General features: G+C 38.5%; 1 protein-coding gene across 1 annotated transcript in view; it reads right to left on the bottom strand.

Annotated features, from left to right (window-relative positions):
• The window catches only part of FAM83B (family with sequence similarity 83 member B), an 86,610-nt gene that overhangs the window by 63,042 nt on the left and 1,975 nt on the right, over positions 1-21,593 (bottom strand). Inside the window, exon 2 of the mRNA XM_018558872.1 lies at positions 2,120-2,589. Coding sequence (XP_018414374.1) covers positions 2,120-2,575 — 456 coding nt within the window. The 5' untranslated portion in view covers positions 2,576-2,589. The remainder of the gene's footprint in view (positions 1-2,119; positions 2,590-21,593) is intronic.

Genomic DNA, 21,593 nt, shown 5'->3' with positions numbered 1-21,593 from the left:
ATAATTTTTAATATGCATATTATATTTATATCACTGCTAACAGTGGGGGAAATATACACTAATTACTAGTGACCACTGTGCAAGAAGTTAAAATATTGCTTTTGGTTTCTGCATGTGCTGTTGTAGACAAATGTATGCCAACCTGTTAGTCTAGAGCAGAACGTGCTTTGACTTGCTTGGATTATATTATCTACTGATATATATATATAAACATTTCACAGTATAAATGATCAGGAACAGTATTTATAAAAATTTGATGGGAGGTTATCCTTGTGTATAAAATGGCTCACTTGCTGTAATATTGCTGTAATATGTTTTCTATTTTTCTATTTTTACATTATCTGATTCTTGTTTGTCCTTTTTCAGTAATAAAAACACAAGCAACCTTTGCCCTAAATTATAATCATGTTTTGAATCTCTAACTGGGATCATGAGATTAATTATACAAATAACACAAACATATGAAAATGTGTTGTAATAAGAAAATGTACATTGAAACATATATTTGTAAGTGCAGATATTTTGAATTGAAATCTGTACAGCTAAATAATGAAATTGTAAGCTAAACAATGCAATTAGCTTTCACAAAGTCAATGTAAAGACATTTTTCTTAAACTCTTTAGGATCTAGGCAAGCTATAAACCAATTAAACCGGCATTAGTTTCTTGGATGAATATGAACAACACAACAGTTTTTTTCTTGCTGTTTGATTGCTGCTAAATCTTCAAATTGATGATTTTATAAGCTTCTAGTTCTCTAAAGCTGTATTTTCAATGCATGAAATAATAATTGTGTACATGGGATTGATACATTTTTAAACTCATATGTGTCATTTACTAGCTGGAAAAAAATGAGTGTTGCTTGTGTGTTTATCTGTTATGGACACCCCAACAAACTAAAAAATCCATTGATCTTGTTGCTAGAAAAAACTTCTAAAAATATTGTTTTTAACATATAGAAATTTTATGTATTCTGTTCATTTATACAACCTTTGCATATTTCTCAGAACATCATAAAGCCTTTTACACCAATATCTGCCTCTGATGTAACCTTCTGTTCTATTTAGTGTACTTTTCATAGTCACAAACAAAACAGGACCAATTTTCAGTGGAAGATTTTTAACCTCCTACTATGGTTTTCAACTCTGGGAGGAAACTGGAGCTCCCCAAGTAATGTCTCTCAGACTCTCTTAATAAACAGAAATACTGTATTGTATATATAGCATCTGTTACGGTCATTAAACCCAGCACTTTAAGACATGAGTGCTGTCTGCTTAGCCACCCTACTACCCATACAAAGTTTTCTGTTGCATCTTACATCACTTTAAAGCTGAAATTGGGGTGGTAATAAACCAGATGATAAATTATGTATTGCTCTTTTTTTCCTTTTTTTTCCAGGAGATGAAATGACAAAATATTACTTAACTTAACCATTAGTCCTTCAGCAGCTAGTGGTCCAGTAGTCTTTTATGCAGCACTAGAGTGTGGGCAGGTTCTCCTATATCATTATGTGCAATGCAGGACCAACATTGGCCATTGGTCCTGTAATGTAAGTGATGACATCAGTGATAGAGACTGTGACAAGACTGTTAGAGGTTGATGAGCAGCTTTGGGGAAACAGGTCATCAAATCGGGAACTGGTGGGAAGGAAGCCTTGGATTCATTTTATTTAATCCCCTAGAAAAACATTTAGTATTATATTTTCTTTAAGCTGGAGGTGGGTTATATTTATTGATTTTATTCCTGCCTAGATTTGGACTTTAAGGAAGTCTGCCTTCTGGACAGAACAGCTAGACATGTATCAGATTGCTTCCCACAGAGTTGGATATTTAAGATGAAACTTCATACAAAAAACTATTCTCTCCAGATATCTCCAGTTATTTAGAGCACATCTCCAGGCTTTTTGCAAACTAACAATCATTACCTGTAGATTTTAGACTTGTAGATCCTTACCTGCTTTCGCATTAAGACAAGCCATTCCTTGAGCTGTAGAAGTTTAACCCAAACTTGTGCCATCCATACTTGATACCTGGCTGGATGGTCTGAACAATCTCACAGTCATGCTGTAACGTAAATATACAAATTCACAATCATTGTTATATTATGCAATCTCATCTTACCTTTCTTGCTTCTTTGATCATCTTTCTGACCATTTCTTTAATTGTAAGAGGATGTCCTCTTGGGGGGTGGAAGTAGAGATTTATGTCTGTAGGTCCTATGTGCCCTGGGGCTACAAAGGGCCACCCAAGGTCAAGATTTGGTGCTTCTACATCTGATTCCATTGGCCAGTAAGTGCCAGAAGATGAATTGTCATCTGTTGTATCCCCTTGAGAGTTGTCCGCTGTCTCTGCTGCCTTCTGAATATGATTTGTAATATAGCTGACTTCATTTTCAGCAAGAAACTCTGTAGCTCTTTCATTAGCAAGGAATTCTTGATATGCAGTAATACCTCCCTCGATCAGTGCATCTATGGCCACTCTATACCATTCCTTGTAATGAGGCTCTATGTAGTTTTCAGATTTACATTCATCATGCAAAGATGAAAGTAATGATAATGTTTCCACCAGTGCAGACATTCTGAGAATTCAGGCTGTAGTGAATAGAAAAAACATATATAAATAACAACATATATTAGGGTTTTGTTGTCACATGACTAATACTTGTTTAGAGTGATTCATTATCAAATGCAATGAAGTATGCAGCAGCTATTTTTCACAATGTGATGTTTCACACATGTATAATATATATACAATTCAAGACAAGATGGTAAGGAGGGCCCTGCCCCTAAGGGCTTACAATCTAAAAGGGAGGGGGTAGTGATACATGAGGAGGGAGCTGCATGGGGATGAATTGTTTGAGAACGTGATGGTTGAGCGGTTAGGTTGAGGTGGGATAGGCTCTTTAGGGATCGATTTGTAAGGGGTCAAGAAGGTTGTGATCAGCGAGGTGGCGACTTAGGCGGCTGTAGAGGTGGTGAAGTGAAACTGAGAAGGTTGTGGTCTGAGAGGGGGAAAGGGGTGTTGGAGAGGTTGCAAGGAGTGCATAGGTGAGAGAAAACAAGATCTAGTATGTTACCATCAAAGTGAGTAGGAGTGTCTGACCATTGGGTTAGATCAAAAGAAGAGGTTAGGTTAAGAAATTGAGCAGAAGCTGGGGTGTTAATGTTAGTAGCAATGTTAAAGTCACCAAGAATGATAGTGGGTATTTTTGAGGAGAGAAAGTAGGGTAGCCAGGCAGAGAAGTCATCCGGTATATAACAGCAATCCTCAGAGAAATTGGAGAGAATAGGCGAATACAGTGGGTTTCAAAAGAGGAGAGGGATAGAGAGGGAGGCGAAGGGAGAATTTGAAAAGTGCATTGTGGGGATAGAAGGATACCCACTCCGTGTGTGTGTGTGTGTGTGTGTGTGTGTGTGTGTGTGTGGTAAAGTATATCAATAATAGGACATAGTGTGACACATTAACAGCATTTTTGTGATCCTATAGATACTGGGAAGTAATTGGACATGTGTGGCAGCTGTTCCTGCTGTTGTTAGTCACACCCATTTTATGATCTCACTGTTATCACTGAGCCAATGATAACAGCTGCAGTGTGCATCTAATCAAATCAGAGAACTATGATTCATGAATTATGGCCCCAGATGTTATGTGTGGAAAAACAGTTACCATGGCTTTTAATATAATTAAACCAACAGTAACTTAAGGCTTTGTTAGTCATATGGTTAACCAGTGTCCACAACATATTTAGATAGATAAAGTTCAATGATGTTGTTTCTATAGGGCAGATGGAGCAAATGTAACGTTGAACAGCAAACACAAAGCACTTCAAGGAATTTTTAACCCCTAAAAGCATATTTTCAACTTATCAAACATCCATTGGGCTTCATTACTAAAGTGTTTATGTGAGTATGTTATTAAACTGATGTGTCTGCAGAGCAGGCCAAACAATCCACTTATATTCTCACAGTATTTACTACGCACCCATGCACATCTCTTATAACATATATTTGTTAAATTCACAAACAAATGCTGTTTGCTAAGGAATGTATGCTCAAGCATCCAAATGTATTCGCCAAGTACTAGAATACCCAAAAGAAAGATTGTATTTGTCATGTTGGTATATGTCTTTATGGCATATGTTAGCCTTTTTTGCATATGCATTTTATGTAAGTGCAAGTCTGCATGAAGTGTGATCTGGTCACTGTGTGACTGAAAATCTGCTAAAAGCAAAAATACAATTTCCCATGCTATTTTAAATACTATTTTAAATATGGCCATTGAATAATTTTCTCCTATTTATCTTGATTATATTGTCAGTTCTATTTGGTTAATTAGAAGTTGTGAACATTTTAGTTTTTTAGATATTGAGTATTTTACAGTACTGTTGTTGAGTTTAATGACTGTAAGTCAGTAATGTTTAAAGAATACTAAAAAATTATTTTACTAATACTAATTAAAAGAGACCTTGCGGTATATCAGGGTCCCCTTCCTCATACTAAATAGCAGCAGAAAAGTAAAAAGAATTAGCTAATATACCTATCTTTGCCTTGGCAGTTAATTTACAAAACCGTGTCATGAACAGAGTATATTAGTGCTCATTTATATGTCTGCAGGGGGACATAAATCAAGATGTGTGTATTTCTGCATTCAAGAGACAGAAGGACAGATGAGCGGCCCTGTATGTATGTTGCCACTTGGACTTGTGCACAGCCATCTGTTAGCCTGTTATTGATTTGTACAGGCCTCTGTACAAAAACACCTGTGACACAACCCGGGAGCAGATACACCCCGTAGCAGATACACACCCCTTCTTAAAGGTATATGGACCTATGTGGCCATGTGAATGAGCTCTGAAGTATCTATCTCCCAGAGGTTTTATTCTCAGAAACCATGCAACCCCCATACTAATTTGTTCCCAAAGTTGCAACTCAAAGTTAACATGTTTTATTGCAAATGTTTATGTCTGTGACTGTGTGTCACAGTTGCAGTTTTTTTTTTCTTCTGACATCGGAGCCGTTGGCTGCCATCAGAACAAAAATAAGCATAGGAATGCATAGCTACATTCCTATTGGCTATTTCAATTTGCAATAGCCAATAGCAAACTAGCTATTGCACCCACTGCTGCTGTCAATCAGCAGAGGGGACCTGCAGTTCTCCATCAGGTCCCCCTAGTGATTGACAGCAGCAGAGGGCGGGTGCAATCACTAGTTTGCTATTGGCTATTGCAAATTGAAATAGCCAATAGGAATCTAGCTATGCATTCCTATGCTTATTTGTATTTTTTTGTTCTGATGGCAGCCAACGACTCAGGTGTCAGAAGAAAAATAAGACAACAGAGCAGGGAAAGGTTTACTCTGCTCGATCGAGCAGAGTAAAACTTTCCTGGAGAGTTTTTTTTTTTTTTTACGGCAGAAGAACCGCCCGGCCAATAAAAAACAGTTGGGCGGAGCTAGCTGTCACTGCTAGCTCCGCCCAATCATTTTCTTTTTTTTACTACTTTTTAAACTGTTTTTCTATTCTGCTCGGTACCACAGAGGTACCGAGCAGGATAGCTGAATGCTCAGCGGCATTCGGCTATTCACTCACTGCTGTTTGGCATCTATGAGAATAGGCTGAACAGCAGCGAGTAGCCTGCCGGAGGTTCGGCTTAGCCGATCCAGATGATGGATCAGCTGAGTCGAACTCCTTCTGCACTTCGGGTCTTCCGAACATGCTGTGCATGTTCGGTCTACCCGAAGCCACCCGATGTCCGGCTGATTCCAGCCGATATACGGCTGGAATCAGCCTACCAGCCTGAAGTGGATAGCCGAACAGCGTTCAGCTCACTTCGCTTCGGGTCGGTTAGTCCCTGGTTATCTGGTTTAGTTTTTAAAAAGGTGCATTTTTGTGTATGAAAATGTTAAACTCTATGCCTAGAGAAAAACAAAATATTCATTACATTTCTACAATACAATTCTCCATTATTTATCCCTTAAACAGTACAGAAAAAACCCTGTGAAATTCAAACTTCGCGCTCAGCTTCTAATTAGGCAGCAGGTACTAATTCTAACATATATCCAGAATGAGATAAACAAACATAAATAATGTGCCGTGCTCAGAAATTAACTATAATTCTTATCTACAGCACCAAAGGTTGACATGTGCTGTATATCATTAAAGTTTTTATTGCTAACATTGGGTGTCTTCCCACCTGTAAATGGAAAAGGGAAGTGGTGGTTTTAGTGTAGCAGAGGCACTGCGTTATCAGCTCACCATCAACTGTTATTTTTCTGTAATTCTACTTTCATTTTTCTGTAACATTTTTAGGAGAAGAAACAAAGGGAAATTTTATGGATTGCAAAGATGTACAAAAGTTTTTTTGCCCCCAAAAAACGTATTAAACCCTGTGAAAACTAATAGTGGGGAAATGTATAAATTGTAGCAGATTACCCATGGAAACTGATCACTAGGCAAATAGGTTGAATTGTAAGAAACAAAGATTTTAACGATCTTTGGAGTGTTATGAAACATGTGTTATGAAGGTTGTGGGCTATTTCTTGTACATGGTACATGGTAAAACAATTCAAGGAGAAAACCTTACTCCGCTTGCATCCTTCCCTGATGCATCATCTAAACTCTCAATAACTGTGCTATCATCAAATGATAATTTTAATAAGCCTGCACACTTTATTGAAACACATAAATGATTAAAGAAGCACTGACTATATATAGCAAATGTTAAATTTAAAAATGTGAAAGCATATACAAGATAACACTGCAACTAGGTAAAAGTTGGAATTTCAGTTACTTCAAAAGGTTTGATCTTGTTACCCCACTTTCCTTTTAAGAAAGAAAAAATTAAGCTTGAAGTATTTCCAACTTCAAATATAAAACAACAAGGCAGCTGAAATTCTGCACCTGGTTTAACTGTCGAAAGGCCAACCCTCTATATTTATATTATGGCATGCTTGAGAAAGAGAAAGGTGCAAAGATCTTTTCGGTGGGTCTGAATTGCGTCTCTGGATAAACATAGCTAAGTTGTGGCATGCAAAAAAGATCTGTGAACCGTGGCATGTTGTATTTTGCATTCTTTTGTTAAATTGTTTGAATGATGCACACACATGCTGTTTCGCTACATACTACATATTTTTCATCACAATGATCATCATTTGGGGTTAGGTCTAATTTCCATAATACAAAATGCATGATTTCTAAAGCACCGTTGAGCTCCGGCCTTAACTTCAGACTTGCACAGTTGTACAGGCTCCCTCTGTACAGAAAATACTTACTCTTATATCTTTCCACACCATAAGCTTTTCACAGTATGCATTAGAAGCTGCAGCAATTCATATAAAGCCTATCTTATTTTCTAAATGTCAGTCATCTAGCATCATCTAGCACTTTCACTCACATGTGGACGATCACGATTCAAATGCAGCCTATCTATGAACACCCACTTCTCCAGACTGATGTCCACCCATTGAGACATTTTGATGTTTTCTTAACTTCTCTCAAGAGCCAGCCCACTGCTTACATTAGGGCTGAGGGCTCTTAAAATGTGTACTGAGGCAGGGTGCTGCAATGTTTTCAAGAAGCCATGTACAGCACCCTGTCAGCCCCTTCCACTCTCCATGATCTGCCTGCATTGCATAGAGAAGCATAGATCTCATATAAGGCAAGCACTAAAAATTTATTTATTTAAAACTTTCATTATCATGTTAATGAGGGGGGACATGAGGAACCAGGGAATACAAAATATAATCAGATTAAACTTCAGCTTTACAAATGCTAATGCAATACCTATACTGACTTTACACAGAATCCCCTGAATTCAACCTTTACTGCATGTGTAAAATGGGCAGTGTGTCTGTGAATTCTACATACCCAGAGAAATTTACAAAGAGCTACAGTGTTAAACTGCTGCGAACAGTGAAGGGCCATGAGTATTGATATTTGCTGGCATTTCACATACACATGGCTGAACTCAGTGAGAAATATTTTGCTCACAGAACAGACACTTCACATTGTTTTAAAAGATGTCAATGCATTTGTTAGGAAGCAAAGTTTCACTGCGTTAACACTGACGTTAAGTTCAATTTTTGTTGCTTTACTAACCTTAATTAGTTGATTTCAAGTACCTCAGTGATACATGCTTCCTTATTTAGGTCATCCTAAATCATGATATGTTTATGTTTGAGTAATCAACATTTTTTGTGCCTAGATGAGTAAGTTAAAGACATAACGTGAGTGAGCTGCAGCTTGCAAAACAGATGGGGGGGTAAGGAGCATAACTAAAGATGGGCAAAATGAAACACGTCCTAGTTATTCATGGCTTCTGTAAAAAAAACTTCCAGTCCTACAATTGCCACTCTACTCACAATATATCCTTCTTATGCTGGGCACACACCTTACAACCATCGCAAGACTTTTGTCTTGCGATGGTTGTAAGGTAATTTAAAAAACGTACGGTCTGCCTATCTTGGACAGGCAGATCATACTTGCGATGATCGAAAGCCCGCCCCACTGAGGGGCGGGCTTCCGATGACCACAATGCTGAACGAGCAGTGTGCGCTTGCGCACACCGGCCCGTGCGGCTTTTATCTTGTGAACATGCCACAAACCAGCCGAACATCGTACGATGTTCGGCTGGTTTTTGAACATGTTCCTAAGATAAAAGTCGTGCGACCTTACAGTAGCAGAGGATGCACGGCTCCCACACACCTTGCAATAATCGTACGATTGCAGGATTTCCCACGATTATCGTACAATTATCGTAAGGTGTGTGGGCACCTTAAGAAGTCAGAGGTGAAACTACAATTTTTCAGTTGAGTTATAACAGTCACAACTCTCAACCATAGGCATGCAAGCACTAAAAAATATTATGGAGCACATTCACAGGGCAATTTTCTTGTAAGTATACCCTCTCATGCAAAATCAAAGCTACAGATAATTAGAAAGAGCCAACATGGACTGGAGAATTTCTTAGGACACATTCAGGACCTATCTTTTGTAATGGGTCAAATAGAGTTTTGCTGCTTCCCTGCAGTTTCCAAAAATCATACGCAGCCTGTAATGGTTTATGTGCACATAGGGTGTTTAATTTATTCCCAGTGCTTCGGGAAAGGTGAGGGAACCAAACAGCTCCCCATGCACAGAAAAACTGTGAATGATTCTGGGTATCTATATTTGATATTGTCTGTACAGTGACTGTTTGAAGAGACATTGTATAACCGCAGCTTGTAAAAATTATTTATTGGCGTCAATAAATGTTATGAAATTTTAGAGCATAAATACAAAAGATGTGTGCACCAATATATACAAAATGCAAGGTAGTGAGCAAGGTAGCTTACTTGCATATTAAGAAAGATGAAATCCCCTACTTTATTGTGTAGAGTGAAGTATAGAACAAAAGCACTATGTTTCAGAAGAAATCCTCTTTTGTTAGCTACTGGAATATGGATGTGATCCTAATACACTAGTAAGTCTTTTTCCCATGGCTTTAAATAAAACCTTTGCTAAGAGACTGCTGTAGCTGACTTCAGCAATTGAGGCTTCTATATTTCTCTTAGGAAAAGTTGACTTTAAAAGACCTTCACACTCTTTTCTCGAGAAAGCAGCAGACAATGCAATAAAACACAGAAGGTACAGACGATCCTTCAGGAGCTCTTACAATGACTATAGGACCACCATTTCACCATCATTAAGATGTTTGAAAAAATATCTGTAGGGCAAAGACATAAGTACTTAAATGACCTCTAAGTGAAATTCCTGCTGTGTCATTTCATTGCTTCAAACCATTTCAGCTCTGCCAAGGAAATTTCTAGGAAGAAGGTGTATATATTAGTTTTCTTTGTATTGTTATATGATTAACATTTGCCTCTATCATGTACTTATTAATCTTGTGTAAAAAGTAGGCAATATTTAACATATTGCATTGAAGTCTGACTATATATATATATATTGGAACGGCAATATAAACCACTGCTATAATGTAAATGAAAATTGCATGTTATTTTTTTTTTCAGTTATATTTTTCAGTAAGACGCAGATAAAAGTCACATGATCATACCTATTTTATCAAGTTGTTGAGAAGTTCAAACATTTTTAAAAATGTGCATAATGTGCTCTTTTTTCTATAAGCCATCTCTAACATTTGGCATTGCGTAAGTCATGGTCTTAGTATATAAGAACACTACAAAAGCTTAGACTATTAACTTTAAGGGGGGGTTGTCAAAACTGAATCAGACAATATCTGGAGCAGATTTGCATTGCAGCCGATCAGCTGACTGACACTGCTGCGCTAGGAGGTGGCTGAGGAGCCTCTCACCTAGCACAGCAGAAGTGCTCATGGTGACCCACTCAACAGTGGGTTGCAACGCACTTTTGGGTCGCGACCCACAGGTTGAGAACCGCTGTTATACACAGTATGTAGAAGGTCATGACTCAAGGAGCCTTAGACTACTGGAGAAGAGGGTGGAGAGAGGTTCAAGTGACTGGTCTAAGAGCAAGCTGGCTTGGAGGATCAGATGAGTATAACTTTTTCATGTTTGACCATAGGCAAAAATGAGCACTTAAATCTTGCAGTGCTGGGGAAGCCTTGCTGCAAGGGTTAATAAAATGTTTACCCAAAGTCCTGCTTTACATTTGGCAAGTTTTAATGACCCCTGGTCATGGTAGTGTCACATGTCCTGTCATCTAAACACCAGAGCTCTCATTACATCAGAAACTATTTCTGCAACTAACTATCAAGGAACTTGTTATATCAGCTGAATCTGTAGTTAGGGCAGAAAACTCGTGGATGGCATTTTACAACAGTGATTGGCAAGCTCTGTACTGCAAGAAGAGAGAATTCAGTGCAACCAGTTTAAGGCTCCATTTACACTTGCGAATGGAGCTGATCACACAAGTCTCACGATTACCTGTGATTACCTTTCATCAATTGCTCCTAGATGCACGCAGTCTGGATTCTGATACAGATGTTCACAGGTAATCACAGCTTGTGTGGTTACATGTCAACGAATGCAAACAGTTGCAGGCAGTGTCAGCTGTCATTGTATTGTACAACACCTTCACCCCACAGCAGATCGAATAAGTCTCAGAGGAATTCATTAAGGCTCATGTGATCAGCCCCTATGCAGGTGTGAATAGAGCCTAAGTGTTTTATCAATTATAGTACTTATACAATATTTAGTGAGATGTAATAAGATTAATAGGCTTATTATCTGCCAGCATTACCCTCCAAATTGCAGCAGGCACAGCCAGAAAGCTTGAGAGTAGGATTTAAACAGAACTACAGGTTGTTTGACAACTTTCCTTCATGTAAAATATTCTCTATTGAAAATGAGTATTGCATAAGAAAAGGGTGTAAACATAATCTCCAAATCCTAAGTAGACCAAAGTTAGAGCATCTCCTTAAGTCCAGGCACAGTCTGAAACTATGTACTGAACCTAATTAATTTTAAAGGAAACACACAATTTCAATATAATTATTATTTTTTGCAACATATAAGTTGTCTGGAAAGTGAGAGAAATCTCTGTTTTACAGAGATGCATTTCAAGTCTGTCAAGTCAGCCAATATTGCTAAATCAATCAGGGAGTTGTCTTCAACAGACTACTAATCTTCAAAATTATGCTTGCTGGCAAGTAGCAGCAAAGAACATAAACACTTCCCTTACGCATCATCCTTGAAATTACTCTTCTTTACTCTGTTGTCTTCTTTCAATATATCTTGTTGTCTTACTAAGAAGAACAAACACTAAGACAAAGAGGAATGTCTTAGTCAAACAGAACTATCAACCACAGTGCTGACAAACAATGTCCGACATGTCTGGATAGAAACTTAGATATCATACAACAGTATAAAACAAGGATAACATTAAGTTGCTTTCTTTTTCATGTAGCTCCATTAAAAGTCAGCCTTTTTCTCATATTACAAAATTTTATCACAAAAAAATGACCTTTTACCCAAATACTTTTCATTTCACTAAATTATGGCACACAGAAGATTGAGAATTGTTTCTTTCCTGCCAAAATAGGTAAATTCACGTTGTCCACTTCAAGCATGACTAATGTTACCCATAAATGTTCCAGAATATGATGTACCATCAGTTATCGTGTCCATTATCATAATACACATCACTGAGATACATACTGTAGCAATCAGCCTTATTCAGAATCAATTAAATTGAAAAAGATGGAAAAAGTTAGATAATTTCAAACCTTGAAAGGATGCAAAAATTCAACATTAAATAGTAAAAGGCAACTATAGGCAAACTTCTTTTGTCTTCAGTTCACTTTTGGGTCACAGGAGTATGTTAACTAATGTACTCCTGTGACCCAAACTAAGCAAACAGTGGGCTACTTCCCACTATATGCTGACAGTACAGAGCCACACTCCAGCTTGGAAAGATCACAACAATATTGCTGAGATGCACCCCGCTGTCTGATTGACACCTGGCTTTGCCTCTCTAGACCCAGAGCCAGCTGTACACACCCCAACCCTTGTCTGTCCCTCCAATGAGTGCTGGAGAAACAAAGAAAGGCGAGGGGAAAATTACCGCTCTCTGCAAGAAGAAGCCGTGAGCTGAGAGATCAGCAGTTTGTGATCGCTCAGTTCTTGAGCTATAGAGCTGGCATGTGACTCCTGCAGTGTCACACACCAGCTAAAACTATTTGGGAAGAGCACATTTTTCACCTAGATGCTTTACCTGAGTTTAAGGCAAATTAGTGATAAATGAACTGCTCTATGCATCTAGCTAATTAATGTGCATCACTACTGTTGAGCTATATATTCCCTAAAGTGGGAATCTCATGAAAAGCTAATGTATGTTTTAGCTTTACAAGGTATATAAAATTGCTCTGACTTGTTAAAGCAGAACTTTATGCAATGAGGTTCATACACATATAATACATATATCTTTACAGTTTTACATTAAAAAGAATATGCAGACAGGTGACACACTTATCCCCGGATACAGTGCACCTTCCAATATCACCTCCCTGCCTCCAGCTTGCTCGTTGGACAGTGAATTAGTATCATCTCCTCTGTGCAGTGAGCAGTAAGCTCACCCAGAAACCAGTAAATCTGACGTGGAAAGCAATAGTGGCAACTGTTCATGGCAGAGATTTGTGCCACAATAATAGCTAAAATTAAAATTCACAAATTACAACTTGGCATGGAAAAAGTAATCATATCTGTATTTGGCCTGTATATGTAGCTGTATGTCTGTAATTCCATTTTATCAATGATCCTAACATTTGGTACATATAATGCCTATCCATCACCAAACATGAACAAAAAAAGCAGTTGGGTCAAACTGCTGCTCAATATAGATGAAATTAATTTTGTTATGAGTAGTAAGCTTTCTCATAAGTATACAACCTTAAGATCTTCTCTCTCTAATGATTATCCGTTTTCTTGTGCTACATATAATTACACTGAGTAACCTCCACCTATCCAATTATTAGGGAAGAGCTGCAGTTTACTGTTCTCACTGTAATGATAATTAGGAGTGTTATAATAGATTCACATCCAGAACAAAGTCAGCAATACCTTTATCTTCTGCTAACCTTTATAAAGAATGGCACTAGAACATTGTAAGAATTTTTCACAATGCCTGTTTAAAATGTTGTAATTGAATCTCAGATTTCCAGGGGAAGTTTTTTGAAATTCTGCAGCATTTCAATATAAAGCATAATTATCCTTCATGCTTAACTAAGTTATATGATATAACTGCAAACTGCAAATTGCCACTTCATGTGGCCAATCAGCTGGTTTAGTTAGCATGACAAACGTGCATTTCAATATAAACATATCCATATACAGTATAAAGGAACCTTTCTCATGCATTAAGATAATATGCATTCATATGTGTTCAGCCCATTAAAGCAAGTTGGCAAACATAGCAAACGTTGCATTTCCATATAAGTGCATCCATATTTAGTTTCATATTGTATCGTTAAAAGCCTTTCTCTTATATGAGATAGAGTATGCAACTGTCACATATTCAGTCCAAGAAAATTAAATCCCAAGTATTTCATGCACACTAAAGCATACAGCTTGCACACACTACAAACCAGGCATTATTTAGCACAAAATTCTACAACGTAAACAAGATGCAACTATCTCACTAACCCATTAATGTGTTTTGATTGTTCCCTGTTCACAGTGTCTCCTTGTGCTCCAGCATAGAGGTGTCCTGTCACTTGCATAACAATGCTGCCATATATAACTTCGGGGATATCTGCATATTGACATGTTTCATTCTATTCTGCACTATTCTGCTCCTATTTCACATGCATGCATACATGGGCCAATTGAGACAGGAGCAAATGAACCTTCCAGCATGTCTTTGGAGTGTTGATCATGTAATAAAATGCCTTTCCTGACTCAACACCACCGGTGGGGCATCCTTGCTTTCTTTTGCATATTTTGATCCCTTCATCTGCAGCTTTCATACACATTTGCTTCTAATGAACAGGTAGCTTCTGTGTTTCTTCCCATGACACTGGATCAAGTTGTGGTGTTGTACGAACTGTATATGGCAAGTGTCTAGCAGGGATGCCCTTATTAAATCTTTCATATTTTCTGAAAATTAGGACATTCTTCTTTTTCAGAGGATAAGTCACTGATTTCAAAGTCAGTGATGTTCTGTTTCCTTTCCTGTAGTACTGGTGGGGCTTCTTGTTCAGGTTGTTCTTCAGACGGTTCTGACGGTATCCCTTTTGGAGAATTTTGACACATGTATGTTTTATTAATAAATGCACTTCTGCTGATTGCTACCTTATTGGTGTCTGCAAACTAAATTCTGTAACCCTTTGAGAATCCCTGCAGCTGACAAATACACCTTCCTTAGCAAAGGCGTTCTATTTTGTACGCTTTTCTTCGGAACCATGTAATGTATGCTTTTTTTTTACAAAGATTTTAATGTATTTTAGGTCAGGCTTCTTTCCATTGCATAGCTCATATGGATTTTTTTCTGTAGCTCTTCCTAGTAAGCAGCCTTGGAGATAGCAGGCTGCTAATAAAGATAAAAATCACGCATCTGCCACTTTCACATAAAGTGCGGTTTATTTATTTCTGCAACACCATTTTGTTCTGGATTGTATGTTACCGCAGTCTTAAACATAATGCCGTGTTTCCTCAGAAAAGCTTAAGTTTTGTCACTTGAGTACTCCGTGCCATTATCTGTGTAGAGTATTTTAGGGAAATGAGTTGCTTATTTGGGCTAGAACATTTTCAAGTTTATCTAGAACTTCTTTGTTGTGTAACAGGTAGAAAACAGTATCTCTTGAGTAGTCCACAATTAATGTTTGAAAATACTTTTTCTTTCCTGGATTCAGAGCTTTCATAAGACTACATAGATCTGAGTGAATCAAGTACAGGGGCTATCGGGCTCTGCTGTTCTTTGGGAAAATATTTCCTCTTCAGGTTTCCTTTTATATAACTATGCAAACTTCAATATTTGACTGCACAGATCAGTTTCTATTCCATTTGCATGCCTTTCTTCAACTTGCTTCTTTACATTTTGAGGATTCCTGTGTACAAGATGACAGTGCCATTTAACACCATTTCGCTGCACTCTAGCTGATATAATTCATCTGATTTTTCCTTTAGCTACTGTGTGGCTCCCTTCTGTCATAATATAGCTGTTACAGCTGAATGTCACTACATATCCTTGCTTGGTGAGCTTCTTCACTAAAAACATGTTACTTTCAAGAGTAGGAACATATAGCGCATCCTTTCTGGTGAACTATCTATCATTCTGGTGATTCTTTGGGATACAGGGCAGTGTGGATAACCTTCCCCTATTTTTTCTGAGGTCATAAACTACACATTGGCTGTTGTAATTATTTCTGTCTTGCTTTGATCAATCAGAGTGAAGACATTTCTATCATTGGTCACAGTTCCAAAGTCAATGCACCAGGTGAAAAATTATAAGGCACATTTTGTAACTGAAGTATAATCTATTTTTATTCTACATCTATTGCCTTAACACTATTCTACAGTTATTTCTTTAACACTTGGCTTTTTGTTTATTAACTCATCTCTTTTGCTGATTCATTCTAGTCTTCTGCAGTTTGCCTTTAAGTGACTTGTCTTTTTGCACACAAAACATTCACAATTGCTATTATTGCTGTAGTTGGTTTTTAGTGCAGATTACTAGTTTCTAATGCAGATTCTGGCAAAGGAACATTTTCACTGCACTTTCTGCTTTTCACTTATATTCATCAACAAGTTTTCCTTTAACATATTCCAAGGTAAAGCTGACCATGCACCTATAGATCTTCGATCGGAAATTGTTGTTGCTGCCAAGAACCCTCTTTCGATTCTAGCTCAAAAAACCCGTCAAGCACAGACCAATGTCAATTTCAATAATCATTCATTAGCAATACTAACTCACCGAATTTTGTCAATCGACAAAACGGATTTTCGTTTGCACATGTGCACTGTTCTTGTTGCAGTTTTGGTGTATGAAAACGCCACTAATCCATCAATTTTCGTTCGATTTGAAAAAAGTTTACCAGCCTAATCGATCGAGGAAATTTGGCCAGGAGTACAGTAAAAAAAAATTGTTAGGTTCCCATCAACTGATGATTGATTATCGTTTGAAAGACCATTTTTGGATGAATTACAAATTAAAATGGGCACCTTAAGTTCATCATCTGGGGCAACATCTAATGCTCTCACAGGTGTCTCATAGGTGTCTAGTAGAAGTTGCTATATGAAAGTCTTTTATTTCTTCTTCAATAACTTGCAGGTGTTCCACCATTTCTTAGGTACATCTCATATAGTCTTGCATGTGATGGCCTTCCATCAGCTTAGTCTGTTATAGCTTTCTAATTAAGTTCAGGTTATTGCTAAGATTTGCTCTCAAATACTTTCCGTAGCTCTTCCTACATTTCTTTTGCACTTTCACATTTGCGTGTGTGCACAGTTATATCATCATCATCTATGCTCAGGATTGTAGAACTTTTCAGTCTTTCTCTGTCTACTCATCTGTAGGTGAGTTTGTTCTGGACTCTTGTATACACTTCCAGGTGCCTTATGTACCCACTTGCTTAATGTCCATGCCACGAGAAGGAGAGGGAGAATTTTGCAAATTAGAATTCTCCTGAAGGGCAAGTGACTATAAATGGTTTTACAGTATAAAGCTAGCCTATTCAGCAGCAAACAAAAACTTTGGAGTTATTGGGAGATTACATAATAGGTCAATATTAAATTAAAATGATACAAGTGTAATGTTTACCAAAAGTGATAATCTTCTGGCATAACAAAGATATAAATACATTTTATGAGTATGTTTGTATTAATATAAAAAAGAATACCACAGGTTGTTAGATGATAGAAATCTCTTAATTTTCCTAAATAAAATGTCATCTTACTTGGAAACTCTTGTCTGTCATATGTTTTTAATCCATATGACAACTGCCTGAGTTGCTGAAATGATCTTCATCCTCCTATTTGGAACAATACGTGAAAAAACTGGGCAAGTGACTTTAATGGCTGCTGCTTCTACAACAGTCTAAGATATGCTTTGAAACTCACCAACAATTGCTTCTTTTATCATTGCAAACAAATGATTGTTCTGCATGTGACTGCCCATAAGGGCCTGGATAAATAAAAGTAACACATTATACATTGCTTGTGCTTGAAAAGCTGTTTCTGAAGTGCAGTTGGTGAAATATCTCCCTGCCCATTGTTCTTGGATGAATATGTGTCCATCTATGACCATGTATGATCAGTCTAAGTTACATAAAACAGTTATGTGAAGTATTCCATTAAAGTGACATTAAATCCAGCGCTGACTCCTCTGTCTTCCTCTTCGCTCATGTTCCATGGATTCTGTGCGGGTGACGCTGATCCATATACTTACCTTGTGTCTCTCCTCGTCTCCCGGCCGAGCATCTGAACTGCGCATACGCCCGCCCCAAGAAAAACCAATGAGGGTTTAAAATCCTTTGAGTATAACATGAGCCAACACTCTTCCATTTGTATTTCCTCGATTCCAAAGAGGCTACGTGTGAGGTGATTTGTAATTAGCTGCAAAGATCATGCACTGTCACATATTGAATTAAGATTTTATATATATGATACATCATTAAATGTATTTATTATTATTATTATTATTATGAATTCAGTGGAAGCACCTGCATTTTACTTGGTATAAGCCTCTTACAATACACTGTACAATACACTGTAGGAGACCTCAGAGAGGGGGAATGAGAAGTAGCACAAGGAACAGTGCAAGTAGCATGCTGATAGGAGAAGAGAGCATAGTGAAAAGGAGATGGGCCACTCAGTGTGCTGCTTATGCTTTCACTCTCCAATACTGGGTAGGGGTGGGGAGGAGACCTATAAGCAAAAGTTAAAATGCAGCAGAGAAAGATCATGTCCCCTCTCTCACTAGACCGGGCTGTGCTGTGGGTCAGAGCTGTATACATTTTTAAGACTTGATGAACACAAATACATAGGTAAAATAGCTCTCATATATGTATTTCATCTGTGTATTTACTGTTGGTCTTGAGTCTGATGTCAGTGTTTGCGAAATTGCATCTGTAAAGTTCTTTAGATTGCAGCAATGTGCTACTGAAAGAATTAATTCAAAATGACTGAAAATCTATTGTGCAGCTATAATACTCGCACCTGCATGAGTGGTCAGGGAATATAGCTTACCTTAAGGCAAGCAGGCCTACCAGTACATGGTTGACCACTAGACTTATACACAGCACTATGTTCACTGGCCAGGTGTCAGAGCAAAGGTAAGATAAAAAATCTCTGAGGCATAGGAGTAAACAGATGTCCACAGAGGAGGGCAGGGATGGTATCTTTGCAGGAGTGTAACTAGAAAGATGAGCAGAGAGAATGGAGCAGGCAGCTTGCACAGACACAGTCGATAAACAGGTAAAGGGTCAATTCAGACTGCAGGTGGAGATGTGGTTGGTAAACAGGCAAAGTCAGGTTGGTAAAAAAGTCAGTCCGTCAGCCAGGAGAAACATGGTCAGTAAAAGGTCAGTCCAGGTAGCAGGCAGAAATGAGGTTGTTAAACAGGAAAAGGTTTGGTACACAGATAGTCAGATTCAGGTAATGGTAGCTAGTCAGTAACATATTTAAGCCTATAGAAAGTGTCAGCACAGGGCCAGTGATGTTTAAATCAGGCTCTGATGATAAATGGACCAATCACTATATACGGAAGGACAATGCAGAGGCAATGATGCCTGGCAGCAGGATGCTTAAAGGTAGAGCTGTGGCCATACTGACAGAATAGAGGAGACTGTGACCAATGAGAAGCCTGGCCAATAGGTCGCTGAATGGGGCATCCACTTGAGTCAGTCGAAGTGCAACTAGTGTTGGATCAGGAACTGCAGGAAAGGGGAGTGTGGCCAGCAGTACTGCACACTAGACCAAAAAACTATCATAAAAAGCCTTAATCTAACAAGAAAAGGATTGTCTTTATGAGGTCAAAAGTCCATGTAGTTTAGCCCTAAAGGGATACTTATGTCCAACATGAGCTAACAATTTATCTTATCATTAGAGGGAAAACAAATCTTAAGATGACCCTGAACTTCAGGGTCATATCATTAACCCCCCACCCCATGCACTATTACAAAGACTTTCAAAAAGTATCCACAATGTCCAGTCGTGATTATTTTAGGGGTAAGCAATGTTGCCATGGCCTTACCTAGAGATGTTTGCTTGATAGACACTTGATAAACACTGTGCAATATTTGAAAGTAACATGGTATTGATTACACTATGAGTGACTAATCCTTAGCCTGGGGTCAAATATCTAGTGTTGCATGGTCCTCTTTTTTTCTTCAAAAAAGGAGTGATCTTTATTCCTCCCCAGTAGGGCAGGACAAATAACTGTAGTTGGGAGTCATCCAGAATGTCATCCAGAGAGACAGAAAATCCACTGTTTATTAAAGTCCAATGAAAGCGTTTATAAACATTAACAATTTATTTTAGTGTATTTATTTTTTTAATGTATTTTAATTTATTTATCTGCTCCCCTTTGTTCTGTTAAAGCATATATCAAGGCACAAAAAAACTGTACATCTCTGGAATACATGCACATTTCCCCATGGTTCATCCCTTTTAACACACTACAAGTACAGAAAAATAACTGTTGACATGCCAGAAATACAGTATGCTCCGACCTGCCTCTTTGACATGACAACACAGCTCAGAATTCCTAAGCATGTGGTGTCAGCCCTGTCTACTTCCTGTGTTTTCTGCCTTTGCTCAGTGAGGGGTCATGGAGGCAAGGAGGGGAGGAAATGAGAAGATGTTCTTTGTAATCTATTGAAATAAAGTAGACAGGGCTGGCACCATGTTGTTAGGTCAAAGGGGAAGGTAAGAGCACACTATTGTTCTGGCACCTCAACAGTCATTTTCCTGTACTTGCAGTGTGTTAAAGGGGAAAAACAAGGGGAAATGTGCATGTATTGCAAAGATATACGATATATATTCAATATACTGTATATACACTATACTGCCAAAAGTATTGGGACACCTGCCTTTACACGCACATGAACTTTAATGGCATCCCAGTCTTAGCCCGTAGGGTTCAATATTGAGTTGGCCCACCCTTTGCAGTTATAACAGCTTCAACTATTCTGGGAAGGCTGTCCAAAAGGTTTAGGAGTGTGTCTATGGGAATGTTTGACCATTCTTCCAGAAGCGCATGTGTTGGATGAGAAGGCCTGGTTCGTAGTCTCGGCTCTAATTCATCCCAAAGGTTTTCTATCGGGTTGAGGTCATGGCACTGTGCAGGCCAGTCAAGTTCCTCCACCCCAAACTCGCTCATCCATGTCTTTATGGACCTTGCTTTGTGCACTGGTGCGCAGTCATCTTGGAACTGGAAGGAGCCATCCCCAAACTGTTGCCACAAAGTTGGAAGCATGAAATTGTTCAAAATGTCTTGGTATGCTGATGCCTTAAGAGTTCCCATCACTGGAACAAAGGGGCCAAGCCCAACCTCTGAAAAACATCCCCACATCATAATCCCCCTCCACTAAACTTTACACTTGGCACAATGCAGTCAGGCAGGTACCGTTTTCCTGGCAACCGCCAAACCTAGACAAGTCCATCGGAATGCCAAACAGAAAAGCGTGATTCATCACTCCAGAGAACACGTCTCCACTTATCTAGAGTCCAGTGGCGGCGTGCTTTACACCACTGCATCCGATGGTTGGCATTGCACTTGGTGATGTAAGGTTTGGATGCAGCTGCTCGGCCATGGAAACCCATTCCATGAAGCTCTCTACGCACTGTTGTTGTGCCAATCTGAAGGCCCCACGAAGTTTGGAGGTCTGTAGATATTGATTCTGCAGACAGTTGGCGACTTATGTGCACTTCATCATGCGCTGACCCCGCTCTGTCATTTTACGTGGCCTGCCACTTCATGGCTGAGTTGCTGTTGTTCCTAGTAGTTTCTCACTGTGTTATAATACCACTAACAGTTGACCGTGGGATATTTAGTAGCAAGGACATTTTATGGAACACCTGAATCCAATGATTTGGAGAGGTGTTCCAACACATTTGGCATTATAGTCTGTGTGTGTGTGTGTGTGTGTGTGTGTGTGTGTGGGTGTATATGTATGTTTTTTTTT

Source organism: Nanorana parkeri, unplaced genomic scaffold (assembly GCF_000935625.1).
Source record: "Nanorana parkeri isolate BGI_ZX_2015 unplaced genomic scaffold, ASM93562v1 scaffold364, whole genome shotgun sequence".
Lineage (NCBI taxonomy): Eukaryota > Metazoa > Chordata > Amphibia > Anura > Dicroglossidae > Nanorana > Nanorana parkeri.
The sequence above is the reverse complement of the archived record's forward strand: the minus strand, read 5'-3'. Positions and strand labels throughout refer to the sequence as shown.